General features: G+C 38.2%; 1 protein-coding gene across 1 annotated transcript; it reads left to right on the top strand.

Annotated features, from left to right (window-relative positions):
- Positions 1–536: 536 nt before the first annotated feature.
- On the top strand, positions 537–17,469 carry LOC145780763 (transcription factor IIIB 90 kDa subunit-like). The gene is made up of 17 exons (XM_082592391.1): positions 537–638; positions 1,874–2,071; positions 3,969–4,043; positions 4,400–4,573; positions 5,051–5,082; positions 5,686–5,758; positions 7,789–8,032; positions 8,720–8,883; positions 9,282–9,335; positions 9,603–9,674; positions 10,177–10,287; positions 10,983–11,143; positions 13,974–14,045; positions 14,432–14,626; positions 15,120–15,305; positions 15,936–16,068; positions 16,460–17,469. The coding sequence occupies exons 2-17, from the start codon at positions 1,891–1,893 to the stop codon at positions 16,513–16,515; spliced, it is 1,983 nt and encodes a 660-aa protein (XP_082448517.1). The 5' UTR covers positions 537–638; positions 1,874–1,890; the 3' UTR covers positions 16,516–17,469.
- The last annotated feature ends 265 nt before the right edge of the window (positions 17,470–17,734 follow it).

Raw genomic sequence — 17,734 nt, 5'->3', positions numbered from 1 at the left:
GAAGTATAACTGAGGCGTTTTGTCGAGCTATTTTATGTAGGCTATAACAATGTCGATTTGCAGGTCGCAAGGCTTTCAACGTTATGTAGGAGAATGTTGGAACTTCTTCTTGGCTGGGCTTCTATCTTCGGTATCTTGAGTTGAGGATTTATCGTTTTATCACTTCATAAATGCCTTGACGATGTGTCTCTATTCATTAGCTTGATTTTGACAAGTTGTCGTGAATCATCACCAGAAGTTTGACAACATGAGTTTCAAAAAAGCAAAAACCTAAAAAGATACAAAACCAGAGTGGTTCAAGTAAGACGTGCAAATGATGGAGACCTAAAGTTTATATGCAGATAAAAGTATGTTTAGCAAAGACACTCAACTTGTGTTTATAGTATTTTTTTTACCAAAAAAGATGAAACGTCTTCTCCTTTGCATAGACCCCATTAAAAACCAAATAAAAACGAACCAAAAAAAATATTGCGTCACACTTTCACGCCTGGCTATTTCACTCAAAGCTTAATTTTTGCACATCTGGTGAAGTGACTTGGTTGGCGCGTTTGTTACGACCGTGCAGAAGTTCCACGTTCTCGTATCTTGGGTTCGAAACCCCCATCAACGACGAGAGAGTTTTTCTCAAAAGACTACAAGTACGTGTTATTGGGATGGTGTATTGATTTGGTATGCATTGTTATTGCCCAATAAATAAAATGATTGATTGATTGAAAAACGTAATACGGTATGACACAAAATGCAAGTATAAAACTTATTATGTACTCTTGCCACAGCTGGTTTGGTCAACCTTGTGGACATCCATGTGCAGTTTTGAGATGCAAGTAGAGGTTTTACAGAAAAAATTTCTGTGTTGTAATCTCAAAGAGCTTTTTCAATCAAGTCTTATTTAACATTTTGTGAAATGTGTGACTGTCATTGTTTCGAAATCACATTGGTTACCATAGTTTTTATTGAATAGTCTATTCTGCTCTCACTTAGCTCAGATGTGGTGAAATATTTGTGTGTCTTTATGTTGCGATTTTATTTGAAATCAAAATGGTGGAAAAACTGGTTATATTTTGGTTGATATACGAAACTACAAAGCTTGTGATTAAGGTAGGCTACTGCAATAGCATAAGTTACATGGTGGCTTGGATTAACTTTTGAGGTCATCTGTCGCTGTTATAATTTGAAACACAAACTAATTTCCACCCTGCGACATAGTTGGAAGCTCAGAACCCATAAGACCCAAGTTTTGCTACGGTACGTGTTAACATAGCTCTGCTTGTTTAGTTGTCCGCAAAGAAAACAACTCAAGAAAAATGCTCAACATTCAAATAAAGACAAAATTTACTACTGTTTTTAATGAAAGTTTGTTTCATGCTATTGTACGTAGCCTACAATTTGACTAGTAAATTTTTTTTAAATAAACTTAACTGCATGAAAGTCATACAGCATGGGCAATGGGCATATTATTTAAAAGTTGAGGCAATATAATAATTATGATGAAAAGTAATCATAGCCTCTGGAACGATAGTAGCCTACTCTTGTGACTTGAGCATCACACATGCTTAAACTCAGTGGTGGGCATTCATTACTTTGAAAGAAGTGCACTACTGCTTCACTATACCAAAAGAGTCTTGCTACCAGTCAATGAAAAGTAACTTGGGCGATTGTGGCTCGGACAAAAGTACTGCATGCTGATGCTACTTCTATGCGCTACTTTTGTCTTAAGCTGACACTAGAGAGCTCTATTCAAGTAGGGTACCTTGTAAAGTCAAAATGAATGAAATCACTTTTGAAATGAGCTTTAATTTTAAAGTTGTAGAATAGAATTGCTGTTTGCTTGTGCACGACTGCATGTATGTTAAACATGTTTATTTTGTTTTAGCACAAAAGCATCAGAAAATGGGAAAGACCTGTCCACATTGCAAGTCAAGTGATCTTGAGCTTGAAACTGAACAGGGAAACACAGTTTGTACAAATTGTGGTTCTGTTCTTGAAGAAAATTCAATCGTTTCACAAGTCACGATACAAGAGAATGCTGATGGATCCGCATCAGTTGTTGGACAGTTTGTCTCCCGCGAAGGTGATAAACAGTTTTATCCCACTGTATGTGTGATGTAAGATACACAGTCCTCAAAATTAGCGGCGGCACACGGCAATTGCCACCGCAAACGTCATAATGGTCATTCTGCTACGGCAATAAAAATGCCGTCGCAAAACGAGCACTTAATTCGGACAAAAATTGTTCAAAATTTCTTCCTGTTTGATTTACTCGCAGTGGGAGTTTAATCAGCAGAAACATCACACTATGGCCTCACCTCGGTCTATTTTACTTGCTGTGAGCACTCACGCAGTCTTCGAAATTAGCATATTTTTACTTCGCAAAAACGTTGACAAGGCCAAACGGCAAAAGTTGAAATTGCCTCGGCAATTGCTGTGAACGTTTATTACGAAAAAATTGTACCAAAACATGTTAAACAAGAAGAGAAAAATATAATCGAATAGTCTATCACGACCACACTGTTTGATTTGTTGTGATGTAATAATACCTAACGTAGCGATAAAGCGAGAAACGCGATACACACGCTGTTATGGTGATTCACGTTAAATAACTCATTGGAGGGGAAAAAGTAAGTTAATTTTGGGTTGATTCAACGTTCGAGTCAGCACAAATCGATTTAATTTTCCCGGCGGTTTATATCGGGTAACAACAATGCTCAATAAGAAATTTACGTTTGTTTTACATTAATTTGACATCCAGCGATAATTGAATTATCATGAAATAACGTTAATTGCTCAATCAGGTACCGGTAACAAATCAATAGAAGATTGCCTCGATTTACGTATACAGTATACACTAACATTATTCCGGCACAATTAGGATACTGCGAGCAACACAAAGTCTGTTGGATAAAGAACTAGTCGGAATCATCGGATGCTGTATCGGAGGAAGAGGTTGTCGCGTCGTCACTGGAATACTTGAAGACACAAAACTGCCTGTTCATGAACGCGCGATGCCATATGATCGGAAGGATTATTTTTCTTTACTGCTGAAGAACCATTTATCTAATTTTGTATCACTTTTTATATTCGCAACGACACCGGTAAAAAATAATCATTCGATGAAAGAATAACTTTTGCGTAACAATTAAGCCAGTAGCCTATTTATAAGGTTGCAAACTTTTTACAGTTCACAAGAGCATTGTCAGCGCATAAAATAGCTTGCGTAATGCTCTGGGTTACTGCCATGTGACACGATGGAAAAGCGCAAAAAAAAATTCAGTTGATTAAAGCATACGGCAATTGCCGCCGCAATCCAAGGTTTGTTGATTTGGCAACGGCAATGTTTTTGCCGTCGTAGATGGAAGCTAATTTCGAGGGCTGGATACATAATTACATATGCTTTCAATTTTTTACCCCTCAAAGATTAGAGGTTATTACTTGATTGGTGATATAGATTTCTTTAGGTTGTGGTTATAATTACACTATATTATAGTGTAATAATGGCCTCAATTGCGTTGCCAGATAAGGAATTCTGCCCTAATTTGAGAAAAGTTAAAAGCTGTTGAAAACAAAAACTTGTATTTTGGATTTTTTTTTAGTTCCGAGCAAAGATCAGAACCCTAACGTTATTCCTATCTCTTAACTCTTGCCTTAACCCTTCCTAACTTTAATTCTAACTCTGGCAACACCTGATTGTAACCATGGCAACAAGTGTGTAAAAATAGCCACTTCCATTTCTTTAATTGATGCTTTTTCTTTCAAAAGGATGCTCTTATCTACTGCTATCAGAGCACCAACTTTTGACGATCTTATTTGTTTGTTGTAAATCATAATTTAAGTAACATTAAGGTTCGGCCAACTTTATCAAAGTACCAGGCTACTGAAGAAATGAAGTCAGCAATGTTAATATTTTTATTTTTTGTTTCGTTGGCTATTTATTTTTAGCAACTCAAGTTTTGCATTGAAACCCTTTGCAGGAAGCTACAAGCCATACTTGTCAGGATTTCAGTATGGAATGGCAAAAGAGTCTCGTCAGATCACTCTGGACAACGGTGAGTTATTGTTGTTTTGCATTTACTTTTTTCATTCTCTCTCTCCAGTCAGTGTGGACAAGTCTAATTTGGACACTCCTTTATGTTCATATGAAACGGCCAAATTACATTATGCAGCTGAAGCTTGTTTAAGCGTTACACATGATTAAAAACCAGGATCACAGTTTTATTTTTTCGTTCTTCAAAGTGATATAATTTTGAATTTTAATTGCAAAATGAGACGTTTTGAAATGCGCATTGCGCATACCTATCTGCTTCAATCACATCACTATTGCGTTTGAGCGTTTGGCATGTCCTTGAGGGGTTGTCTGCACATTAACTGAGTTAGCAAAGGTGATCTGTTTCTATTGTCGCAGGAAAGCAGCAGATTCGAGAGCTTGCCGCATCACTGAACTTGAATCGCCATTGCGTGGACACGGCCTTCAATTTCTTCAAGATGGCAATTGGGAAGCGATTGTCTAGAGGTCGCAGAATCAAGCACATTGTAGCTGCTTGCTTGTACATGACCTGTAGGACCGAATCAACACCTCGTATCCTTCATAGCATTTCAAAGCATTTTTTTATAACTCAATCCGATTGGTTTAACTACAAATGGGGTTGCAACATATTTAAAATCAACTTAAGAGGTGGTCATCCAAAAAAGGTTGGGAACCACTGTTGATGTATACAAGTAGGTTAAAAAATATATAGGTATAAAAAAAAAACAAGCATATACGGCAAAAAGCAACTAAAGCTTATTTGTAACGGCATTTATTCTTGTTTTTAAAATACATCTTTGGAAGATTTTTTTTTTAGCGCAGGCGTCCCCGTTCAAGCCTTGTAGGGCTCATAAAACCATCTTACATAGCCTGTTACATGCCACTATAATCACATAGAATCACTGGTTGCAGAAAATCAACTCTAGGGCCAAGTAGTCCTAGTTTGCGGCCGCTGCCAGTGTCGTAAGTCTGCTGTAACTACTGACACTTTGTATTCACTCTTTAACTCCGGCAACCGCCAATGCTCAGATATGTTATTGGATTTCAGTGATGCTACCCAGGTGAGCTTCATGTTGTATTGCTTTGAAACTTGTAAATGTAACAATCTTGTTTGTTTTCTCGGCAGCCGATTGTAGCAAGAATTGACAGCGATGTCTATTGTCTATCGCTGTCAATTTGTCAATTCTTGCTACAATCAGCTACCGAGAAACATATATATAACTGATTAGATGGTCTTAATGGCTAGCGTGGAGGCTACACGGTTATACTTACACAATCTTGTTTGTTGATAGTTTTTTGTCTTTTAAATTGTGATTGACTGAATTTATTTTTGTATTTTAAGCTTGATAAATATACGCCATACGGGTATATTTTGTTGTATTGTACCGTAGTTTTAATGATCTCCGCAACGTTTATTTCTTTATGCCGAAAGTAGCCGGAATTTTTGGATCGGGTTCGTGTTTATGTTTGAAAAAGCTGACCTGGATTTCTTCGACTTTGGATATTTTGTATGAGCCAGCTTGGTTTGCCAGTTTGATTCATTCTAATTTAGTTTAACTATCGGGTCTGCTTGCACCTATATTTTGTACTGTACATTGCGAACTTCACTTGGTGGCCACACAACTTGTGAAAGTAAAACAGCGCTTCTAAAACATGTTTCTTAGGTTAATGTCTTCACTCTGGGGAAAGTGTTTCTTCTCTTGGCAAAAGAGCTTCACATTAATTTACCTGTGCTGGGTGAGTTAAACTTCATATAATCTGGTGTTTACTTTACAAAATCGCAACTTTTTGCGTATCCCTCAAATTCATCACGCTCAGACAACGTTTTGCGTATCTTTCAGATTTATCGCGTTCACACAACGTTTTGCGTATCTTCAGATTTATCACGTTCACACAACGTTTTGCGTATCTTCAGATTTATCACGTTCACACAACGTTTTGCGTATCCCTTAGATTTATCACGTTCACACAACGTTTTGCGTATCTTTCAGATTTATCGCGTTCACACAACGTTTTGCGTATCTTTCAGATTTATCTCGTTCACACAACGTTTTGCGTATCTTTCAGATTTATCGCGTTCACACAACGTTTTGCGTATCTTTCAGATTTATCACGTTCACACAACGTTTTGCGTATCTTCAGATTTATCACGTTCACACAACGTTTTGCGTATCTTCAGATTTATCACGTTCACACAACGTTTTGCGTATCTTCAGATTTATCACGTTCACACAACGTTTTGCGTATCTTTCAGATTTATCGCGTTCACACAACGTTTTGCGTATCTTTCAGATTTATCACGTTCCCACAACGTTTTGCGTATCTTCAGATTTATCACGTTCACACAACGTTTTGCGTATCTTCAGATTTATCACGTTCACACAACGTTTTGCGTATCTTCAGATTTATCACGTTCACACAACGTTTTGCGTATCTTTCAGATTTATCGCGTTCACACAACGTTTTGCGTATCTTTCAGATTTATCACGTTCCCACAACGTTTTGCGTATCTTCAGATTTATCACGTTCACACAACGTTTTGCGTATCTTCAGATTTATCACGTTCACACAACGTTTTGCGTATCTTCAGATTTATCACGTTCACACAACGTTTTGCGTATCTTTCAGATTTATCGCGTTCACACAACGTTTTGCGTATCTTTCAGATTTATCACGTTCCCACAACGTTTTACGTATCTTCAGATTTATCACGTTCACACAACGTTTTGCGTATCTTCAGATTTATCACGTTCACACAACGTTTTGCGTATCTTCAGATTTATCACGTTCACACAACGTTTTGCGTATCTTCAGATTTATCACGTTCACACAACGTTTTGCGTATCTTCAGATTTATCACGTTCACACAACGTTTTGCGTATCTTCAGATTTATCGCGTTCACACAACGTTTTGCGTATCTTTCAGATTTATCGCGTTCACACAACGTTTTGCGTATCTTCAGATTTATCACGTTCACACAACGTTTTGCGTATCTTCAGATTTATCACGTTCACACAACGTTTTGCGTATCTTCAGATTTATCACGTTCACACAACGTTTTGCGTATCTTTCAGATTTATCGCGTTCACACAACGTTTTGCGTATCTTTCAGATTTATCGCGTTCACACAACGTTTTGCGTATCTTCAGATTTATCACGTTCACACAACGTTTTGCGTATCTTCAGATTTATCACGTTCCCACAACGTTTTGCGTATCTTCAGATTTATCACGTTCCCACAACGTTTTGCGTATCTTTCAGATTTATCACGTTCACACAACGTTTTGCGTATCTTTCAGATTTATCGCGTTCACACAACGTTTTGCGTATCTTCAGATTTATCGCGCTCAGACAACGTTTTGCGTATCTTTCAGATTTATCGCGTTCACACAACGTTTTGCGTATCTTTCAGATTTATCGCGTTCACACAACGTTTTGCGTATCTTCAGATTTATCACGTTCACACAACGTTTTGCGTATCTTTCAGATTTATCGCGTTCACACAACGTTTTGCGTATCTTCAGATTTATCACGTTCCCACAACGTTTTGCGTATCTTTCAGATTTATCACGTTCCCACAACGTTTTGCGTATCTTTCAGATTTATCACGTTCACACAACGTTTTGCCTATCCTTCAGATTTATCACCTTCACACAACGTTTTGCGTATCTTCAGATTTATTACGTCATGCAACGTTTTTACGTATATATCATAATTATTACGTGACACGTTACAATAGCATCACGGCTCAACAATTTTCTTTCAGATCCTTGCATCTACATCACTCGTTTCGCACACCGACTCGATTTCAGCGATAAGACGCACGATGTCTCGGTGGCCGCGATGAGATTAGTTTCGCGCATGAAGAGGGACTGGATCCACACTGGTCGTCGACCGTCGGGTCTTTGCGGCGCTGCCCTGCTTGTGGCAGCCCGACTTCACGGCTTCAACTGTGAAATGAGCGACATCGTCAAAGTCGTTAAAGTTGGTCATGACACGATCAGAAAACGGTAGGTCAAGGTTGCCAGATTTTTTTAACATTTCCAGCCCAATTGCTTCTCAAAAGTAGCCCAAGAATATGACAAATTTCCGAAAAACATAGTCAGAACCGAAATTTTATTAGTAAAACTGGAACGAAAACAAATGAAAATCGCGACTGCTAAAATTTTCCCGCGTCTCCAAAACAAAACTAGCCCAATTCCGCGGGAAAACTGCGAAGCTGGCAACCCAGCGGTATGTTCATGGCTTGCCTTTATACCGATGATGTTGCTTGATTAAGGAAATCTTTATCCTCGGACAGAGAAAGCTTCTTTGAGAGCTTAATCCTGACAGTTTTGCATGCTTATGGAGGTTTTGAACCACTGACACAAGCCAGGAGTTTGGCAGAGTGAAGTTTCCAATTCACTCGGTGCTTTTGTATGGAGAGTAGTTCTTGAAATGCGCTGCTCAAGCGCATATCTTTACAAACTTACTGTTTGTTTGTTTAATCTATAGCCTCGATTTTCATTTGTATAGTTTTCGACAAGCTTGACAGATAATATCACCGACTCGTTTATGTCACACAGGGTTGGTTCCCACCAAGACTAATGGTAAATACATGGTAATACGTTACAAACGTATTAAAATGAAATCTTTTAACCATAAATACCAATTACTTACCTGTCCATCCATGTTTTATGCCTAAAATTATTTTTTAGGTTGTCTGAGTTCGAGTTGACTCCCTCCTCTAAATTAACTATCAACGAGTTCATGAATATAGACCTGGAAGCTGAGCACGATCCCCCTGCCTTTACGAACAGCCGAATTAAGGCGAAGATACAACAGCTTGAAAGCGAAGTCGGTGGAATGAGCAATATTGAAAGTAATTCTTGAAATACTAATTCGGTAGGCCTGTTACTTTGTGAAACAGTTATTTCTTTTTGCATTCAAGCTGTTTCTATATTAAGTTCATATCTTTATTTCTAATAGCTGCCAACTATTGCTTACGGTTTTGATCCGAATCGTAATGTAGCGATGCATCAACTAACACTGCAGACAATACACGTTGATCCAACATTGCTGAACGTTCAAACTTTCATAGATTTTTACCCTTTTTTCATTGCAACCAAAGTTATATATTTTTGCTGTAACCCATTTTGATTGGATGTTTTTGCATAGAAACTGGTGTTGAAAAACACAATTGCTTTTGTATGATATCTGTGTTTTGTTTGTAACTGAACATGTTAATGGCATGCTGTATAAATACATGTCAATCTTCAGGTGAAATAGGAAAGATTTCGAACGCGATTGACAATGAGTTGGGAACCCAGCCAGGTATGTGGTACTGCGTATGCGCAATCTTATATTTGTAAGCCTAATAAGCATCCAAAGTAAAAAAAATACGTGATTGTTTTCGAAGCGGTTAAAGTGATACTTAACTTTTGTTTGCTTTCATTTTTTGCTCTTGAGTGAATCCTAACTAATAAACGACCAATAAAGACGTTATTTAACGTTTGTTTGGAAACATCGTCATCCGAGTGTCATGCGTCTTGGATCAGATACAAATCACAACCAACTCAGTTATTTTTTACTCTCGCCTAGATTCCAATAAGAAAGGAAGAACGAAATCGGACAAGGAACCGTCCCGTCCAGCACCAGACCCACCTGCTGCAGGTGACTGCCGTGTCTCTAGCGTGGGTTTGGTTTTAAACTGAAACATTGACTGTCCCAAAATGTTGTGTAGTTTGGTTATCAGCGAGAATGGTTATTCTGTGCATTGGATAACATAGCACTTTCGAAAAAGCTGAAACGGTTGAGATAAACAGTATTTTGTGCTGCACTATAGGAAAGTTGAGAAGGAGCGATCTTTCTGGCGTCAGCACTACCTGACTACTCACTATAGAACAGCGAGCATTGTGTTTCGCTAACCATACCGGTGTAGCCTCCACACTAGCAATCAGTTTCTCGACTGCCGAGAAACGCACCATAGGATGCCGAGATTATATTGTGTAATATATTCGCTTTAAGCGTGCGCATCGTCATGGTACGTGAAACAATTTGGATAACATTGGCACTGACTGCTTACTCCTCCAGCGCTGTAGTATCAGCATTGGTGAAGTGTTGGCACTGATACATCCCTAGCGTTATGTAATACGTTTGCTTTGTTTCAACTCAGACGCTCCTAGTGACCCCGACTTGCAGGCGGCTGCCGGGTTTGTTCACTCCGAGAACCCCCAAGTGTTAGCTGAAACTCTCATGTCTCCTGGTAGAAGGCGCAACACAGCAGGTGACTTGCTAATTAAAATGAAATAACAGAACAACTGTTACCACTGTTATTAATAGACCTTAAATGACATGATTAAAATGATTAAAAATAATCAACCGAAATCAGCGTCTTTAAAGGGGTACTAAAGGAAAAACCTGACTTGGCGATTTTCCACGTTCTTTGTGTTTAACATGCTACCATAAAACGATTTTCAATAAAATTTTGCCCCATTGCGGTCTGACCACCATTGTGGGCGTGCTTTTGTCAGAGCTTTCAAAATGAGTTTGAGCCTGAGCAACGAAGCGTGCGACTGTGCAGTCTACGTCATAAAGGCTGGCAATCAACCGATCACGCAATAATTGTTACTGCTGGCGATTTGACTGTAGGCTATGTATGTATGTACATCAAAACAGCACATTTTAACATCAAAACAGCAGACAGTTTGCTCAAAACATCAGATTGGTAACGTGGCTTTTGTTATTGCTGGCCTTTATGACGTATTCTCGAGCAGTGATTGCACGTTTTGGTCATTTTGAAATAAATGAAACTCTGGACTTTGGGCCTTCCCAGCGCCATTGAAAACAAATTTTTTTCGGTAATTGTTTTTGAAATGTATTGTTGAATGTTCAGTTTACTCATTTTAATGCTTAATTCCGGTTTGAAATTTTCCTTTAGTATGCCTTTAAACATTGTTGCGAACGTTTTAACACCCTTAGACCCCCAACGTCATATAAAAGGACCAGCCCCCACTGCGGCAAGCCTCGGCTTAACGCAAAGCGTGAGTGAAAATATGGCGATCCCTGCTGATGAGGAGGGTGCTGCCAAGGACGATGGAATGCTGGATCTTGATGGTATCGATGATGAAGAGATTGATAAAGTAGGTCCTGTGTGCTGTGCACGAGTTTCTGGATTGGTGGAATGTTTCCAATAAATTTGGTTGGTATTTTAAAGAAACGTTAAATCATAGTTAGCCTGGTTCGCACTTGGCAAGCGCCTGGAAGCTGCACAAACTGATATTAGCAGGGGTCCCACTCGGCATAAAATCATAAAAAATCATAAAATTTTGCTTGATTTGGAAAAAATCATAAAATAGCATAAAATTTAGACACAATCATAAAAAATCATAAAATTTAGTTGTGATGGAGAACTGAGCATGTAAAAATCAAAAAAAATGATAGAGTGTAATGTGTAAGTTCCAACCATGATAACAGCATAATTATTTGTGTAACGATTGTGACGCCGTCTGTGGAATGCACTGATTTAGGATAACATGTGGTTGCATAATCAAGTCCAGCATTGCCCGTGGAGCTGGAAGTAGAAAAGGAGCCTAGCTATTTACTTTTATTGCATGTTTAGTTTTAAACGTCCTTAGAAATAGACAAGTAGACACTGACAAGATTTCAAGACATGCAGTTATTGTAGAAGAATGCTGAAAGGATAATTTGACACCAATGTTTTGGAAAAAGCGTAGAGGCATTTGCAAGCAATGTGTTACTCAGGCCTCGAAACTCAAGGCGGACATGTCCTTAAATCTTGAGTGGGACTTGTGACATTACTTCTTGCAGGTTTTGCCTAAGCAAAAAAAATTCAAGTCAAACATTGCATCCACCCAGAGATACACAATGATTTCAGAAGCATTAAAGGATCCTTTGATTGAAGCTTATATTTCATTTGTATCAATAGCTTCTGGTGACTTTAAACGGTTTTTAGTCCTATTCCAATATGAAGAGCCACTGATTCACATTCTTTACTCAGCAATGTGCTATCTGATCTCGGCTTTGCTTAGTAAATTTATCAAAAAAAGAACAAATCATCCACAGAGTCAGAAAATCTTGTGCTTGATGTTACAAACAAAGAACTTCAGAAATCAGAAGCCGTTGAACTTGATTGATGCTGAAACACAAGCAAAAATTTTAGTCAGTGATATTGCAGTCCTTTCTGAAGCTGACAAAAAGAAATTTAAATCTAACTGTCTAAACTTTTTTGTGGTTGCTACAAGTTACCCTTTACATCATTTGCCATTACATTCATTTGTTCTTAAGCAGGCACAATTTTTGCATCCAGAAAAAAGAAATGATGATGGAGCTACAACTTCTATCGTCAATCTAACTTGGGCAGTCTCCAATTGCCTTGAAAAGTGCCATGCAAATGCTGTTGCAATTGATGTATCTGTTTCATTGTTTCAAGAGAAGAGCTTTATGATGAGACAAGACTGCGGTGGTTACGGTATCAATCTGAGGATATTCTAGATGAGTTTTACAAAAAGACTGATCTTGAAAGTATACACCAATTCCCAATCTTCTTACTGGACTCAGCACTAATCAAATGTGGTATAACAATAACATCCCTACCAAAAGTGTCTTCCTATAAGAGAATTGACTATTATTGGATAAAAATTGGAGGCTTGTTAGATGATGCTGGGATAAAAAAATATCCGCAACTATTTAGTCTGGCAAAATGTTTTCTAACATTAAGTCACAGTAATGCCAGTCCTGAAAGAGGTTTCTCCATTTTCTCCTCCATAAACATTTTATTGATTCACATAGAAGTTCTCTTAAAGAAATCACAATTGTTGCACTGAGAATGGTGAATGATGAACTAAATCGGTATGATGATGAAGTAAACTGTCCCATTAACAAAACACTAGTTTCAGAAGTGAAGGGTGCTCGTGCAAAGTATATGGCTGACCTTGAGCAGGAAAGAGCTCTGGAAGAAAAATTGAGAAAAGAGAAAGAAAGTGCTCAGGCTACTGTTGAAGCCAACATTATGGCAGAAAAACAAAAGAGAATCGAAAAAATTGAAGATGAAATTAAAAAAACTGAAGCATTAAAGCTGCTGATGAAATTATTGGAAATGGGCATGCAAAGCTTCAGGAGGCATTGTCAAACAAAGCGTTGGATCGGAAAGTTCTTCAAGCAGCTAAAGCAAGAATTGACATCAGCTAAAGCAAGAATCGAAAATCATAAAAAAAGCATAAAATTTTGATAAAAAATCATAAAAAAATCATAAAATAACCAAAACAAATCATAAAAAATCATAAAATTTTTGACTTTTTTGGCATAAAATCATAAAAAAAATAAGAAAATCTAGAGTGGGACCCCTGTATTAGCAAATTTGCAGCAGTGATTTAATAAAGAAATGGCATCGGTGCTGACGAAAAACTCTTCAATGTATTTGTTCTAAAAAAAAGAACATTTAAGTCAGATCGACAATCAAGTAGAACAAATCATGAAGCCGGTGGTATATAAATATTAACCCTTGAGTAAATTCTATCTAAATTTGTTACACACATTCGCGAACTTTCAATTTGAATGAAGTTTTTACAACGCGGGAAACGAAATCTTTGTTAAACTGTTTGCTTCAAATTATTTGTGTCTGCACGAGCGCTATGGAAAGTCACAACTTTCTGGAAACATTGCATTTACGTAACTTCATTTTTTAAATCATTCGGTGATTTTACGTTATTACAACATATTGTTCCCATAAACGTTGATTTCGTTGTTTCCGATTTTGCTGGGTCGGTGACTTTCTGCTGCTGGTTTTCAATTTATTGCTTTATTGCACTTATTTTTGTACGAGCTGATCAATCTGAATCCAGCCTCCATCGTCCATTGTGTTTTCGGTTAAATTTGATCTGATATAATACTGGCGTCACACGTCAAACTTCTCCTACAACTAGTTTTATAGCAAATATTTTTTATCTTCAGTTGATTCTGTCTCCAGACGAAACCAAGATTAAAGCCAGGATATGGATGTTGGAGTATGGAGAGTTTGTTGAAGTAAGTGTGTTCCAACACAGCAAAATCCGTCATTTTTTCATTGATTTAACGTCTACTCTACAGTCGTTGAATTAATGTATAAATGACCGATTTTACTGTTTGGGTTGTGCCTTTTAAGATGTAGCCTACCACAACTGCCCCATAATTACTTTATTCATTCAGTAGAAGTGCGTCACTTCTTAGGTTCTCAGATACGGTATGTTACACTGAGCCATTGTGAATGCTGAGAATTTTCCGTTAATTGACTTTTCAAGCGTGTGTGCGATGTGCTGGTTGATTTTGAACCATCGTCTTGGAGATGCCACGTCAAGTACAGATGGCCACGTAACAGTGGCGCGGCTCTTTCAAGGTGAAAGGTGATTTGCATATTGCTTGTTGATGTAAAGGAAATGGAGGAAAAACGTAAACAGAAGCGATTAGAGGCCGAGAAGAAAGAGAAAAGTCGACCCAAGGGCAAGAAAATGAAGCACATCAGCAGAGTGGAGTACTATGGTTCCTCCAAGACCGCCGGGGAGGCGATTGAGAAAATGATGTCGCGGCAGAAGTTATCAAACAAGATCAACTATGAAGCCTTAAAAAAGGTAACTAACTAATTATTGTACAACTTAACTATGTTCTGAGTGGGAACGCTCAACAGAGGATAGCTCATTGGTCACGGTAGCGTTATAATCGCTAACTTTCCTCCAGAGTCATTGTGTGCTTGATTTCGCTGGCTCGCAGCACATTGCCATGCTCGTGCAGTGGCGCTTTACATCATGGATGAGAATTCACACAAACATCTATGAGAATCTAATAATGTAATTAGTGCAAATAACTACAGCCAGTGGCATACGCAGGATTTTCACAAACGTGGTGGGCATTCGATTTTTTTTCGAAACGAATTGAAAAAAAAAAACGCTTATTTGCTAATAATAACCAGTAAGTCATATTGTGTAAGATTAGCCAACCATACTCGGCTTACCATACACGATTGACGTCGATTTGAATTATTTCAGTTTTAACAAACGATGCGACAACACATAGAAGGTGTATGTCGCACACAAACATGCTTTGAGATTTTGCATATTTCCTCAGGCTACTGAGGAAGAAGCTAAATCGAAAGTTCCCGTCATCGATCCTCTGCAGTTGGAAGAAATTCAGACTAAAGCTACTCGCTTAAAACGCCCCCTTGATGCAGGAGACAGTGACGTGCCCTTAAAGAAGAAGAAATCAGAAGCATGCTTGCACATAGAAGCGGCTGAAACACCAGCTCCTGTTCTGGTATGATTGACGTGCAAATTGGACGCACGTTACGTAGATGACATTTTTGCGTCACTTTACGTTTTATTGCCGATCGCGTTTTATCATAGAAAATTCTGCAGCACAGCAGAACAAGTCCAAACTATTAACACCACAGGCCTCACATTTTGTCTTCAATCTTTTTTCGTTTACATTGTGTTTTTCTCTTGTTATCAACCAACAATAACGTTGAATTCTATAAGCTTCATAATGTTTTTGCATAATCATAAAATTATAAAGCTCCCGATTGAACGAAAATGGAAGACGCCATACTCGAGTCTCACCCTTGTCTGAGATCATCAGTGATCCATGTCCATGTGTTTATTGCTCAAGACACATGGATACACCATTAATGATCTCAAACAAGGGTGAAACTCGAGCATCGCGTCTTCCATTTGTGTTCGATCGGGGACTTTATGACTCCACAAACTTCCTCATCCCCTTAATAATCATCAAACTTTTTGTTCTTAAATTTACTGTCAGCATGTTGATATTGAACTGGTGTAAAATTGTTATTCGTAGTAGAGTGTCATTCATTACCTTGGCCCACTGTGAATAAACTTAATTGTCTTCTACTTGTAATTGATAATGTCGATAATCTTCTTTCTCCAGGACGCTGTAGTGGAAGAGAGCCACGACATTGTTCCGGTGCAAGAGGAGGAGGAGGAAGAAGAAGAGGACATAGAGGATGAGGAGAACGTGCAAGAAGATTGCATGAGCGCAACACAACTTATGCAGCATGCTGGTAATTTGTGAATAGAGTTGCTGATATTTTTAATAATCTATCTTTCTCGTCTTTATGCGAGGTGATAGCAGTGGCCTCATTCCACCCAGACACTGCAACTATTGGAGTCTGTTGTGAGATTGGCATTTAGGTCACTAGTCGATTTTCTATGAAAACTCGCTACTTTTGTTATTTATTCATGCAGCAAACATCTCTTGACGTAATTGTGGTTTGGATTTGGCCAATGCATAGTTTTGCCGGTTGCTGACGATCGTATGAATTTCATTTGAATAAGCTGCAAAGGTTGGAGATCAAGTGGTCTCTTGAATCTTGTTTATTATTTTGCCTATTTGTTTTAACAAAGGAACCAATAATGTGCATAAATCAAGAATTTCATTTTATCCCCTTGCAGGTCTCTCGTACAACGGGTATGGTGAAGACGCCGAGTACGGCTACGATTACGACTGACCTGTTTGTTTGCGTCATCAGTGATGACGTATGGAGCATGTTATGGTGTGGAAAGGAAGTGGAATTAGGTGGAGGGAAAAAGAAACTTGCCTTCTTACTCTCGTTAGCGCTGGAGGTGCCATGCCATGGAAACTTTCTCATGATTTGTCGCTCAGAGACCGAGTATGGCGCCATCTTGGCTTATGGGCAGAAAAGCTGCCTTCCGCGTGATAGTTCAACGTGTGAAAGCCTTCAAGCGAAATGACGGAATATCATTTCAAGTTTATGATGGCTTTGCCGCTGCCAGTCGTTGAAGAAATGTATTGTACAACTTTTGTTGCCTGGAAAAATCTGTGTCCTAGCCCAAAATCACGCTGCATGTTCATATCTGCAGTCGCAAAAACAACACACACACTCACAGATTCCCTGCTCTGCCGAGAATGTTATATTGTTTTCATTGTGGTTATGATGTCAGCTTACGTTTATATTATGAATTTTTGCACCACTGATGAACCGCTGTCGTAAATAACGTTTTGATAGTGCAAATGTTTCATATTTATAATTACTCTTTACCAAATTTTGTCTTTCCTCTGCGCTGTTATACTCAGCCAGAAAAATAGTATTTTTTGCATCTGCAGACGTTGAATCAATGTGAAAGCGGCTGTTGGATCTTGTTTTCTATGTTGCAATTATGTTACGTCCCAGGCAACAAATCAACCGTTTGTTTACAGTCATTCAACGTCGGTAAATGTAAAAAAATGGTTGATTTGTTGCCTGGGATGACGTCTTCTAGATTGGTAAGTCACCGTTTTGTTTCAATCAACGTAAAACAACTTACGCCTTTTGAACGCAAATTCAACGTACAATAACGTGTGAATAATATAATATTATGTTAAACAATAAATACTATTAATGCTACAAAAAGTGCTCAATGCCAAGCAAAAAGCCAATCAGAGCAAATGACATCTATACTTATTACACATCTATACTTATTACTTTCTAAACCTCTACAGCCTGTTTCACATTAAAAGGGGAACATCAGAAGGCTGTAGACTTGTAGAGGTTTTAGAAAGTAACAACTATATTTGATGTAAAATTAGATTAATGTTTATTAGGGTGGGTCGAAATTTGGACTTTTTTCCGATTTCATTGTTGCAAGCTTTCTTTCTTTCTTGCGAATAGTCATAAAACGACATTCCTGAAAGTTTGAGCTTGATCGGACTTCGTCTTCATTTGCAAA

This window comes from Aplidium turbinatum, chromosome 12 (assembly GCF_918807975.1).
Source record: "Aplidium turbinatum chromosome 12, kaAplTurb1.1, whole genome shotgun sequence".
Classification (NCBI taxonomy): domain Eukaryota; kingdom Metazoa; phylum Chordata; class Ascidiacea; order Aplousobranchia; family Polyclinidae; genus Aplidium; species Aplidium turbinatum.
Note: the sequence above shows the minus strand (reverse complement) of the source record. Positions and strands in the feature narration are given on the sequence as shown.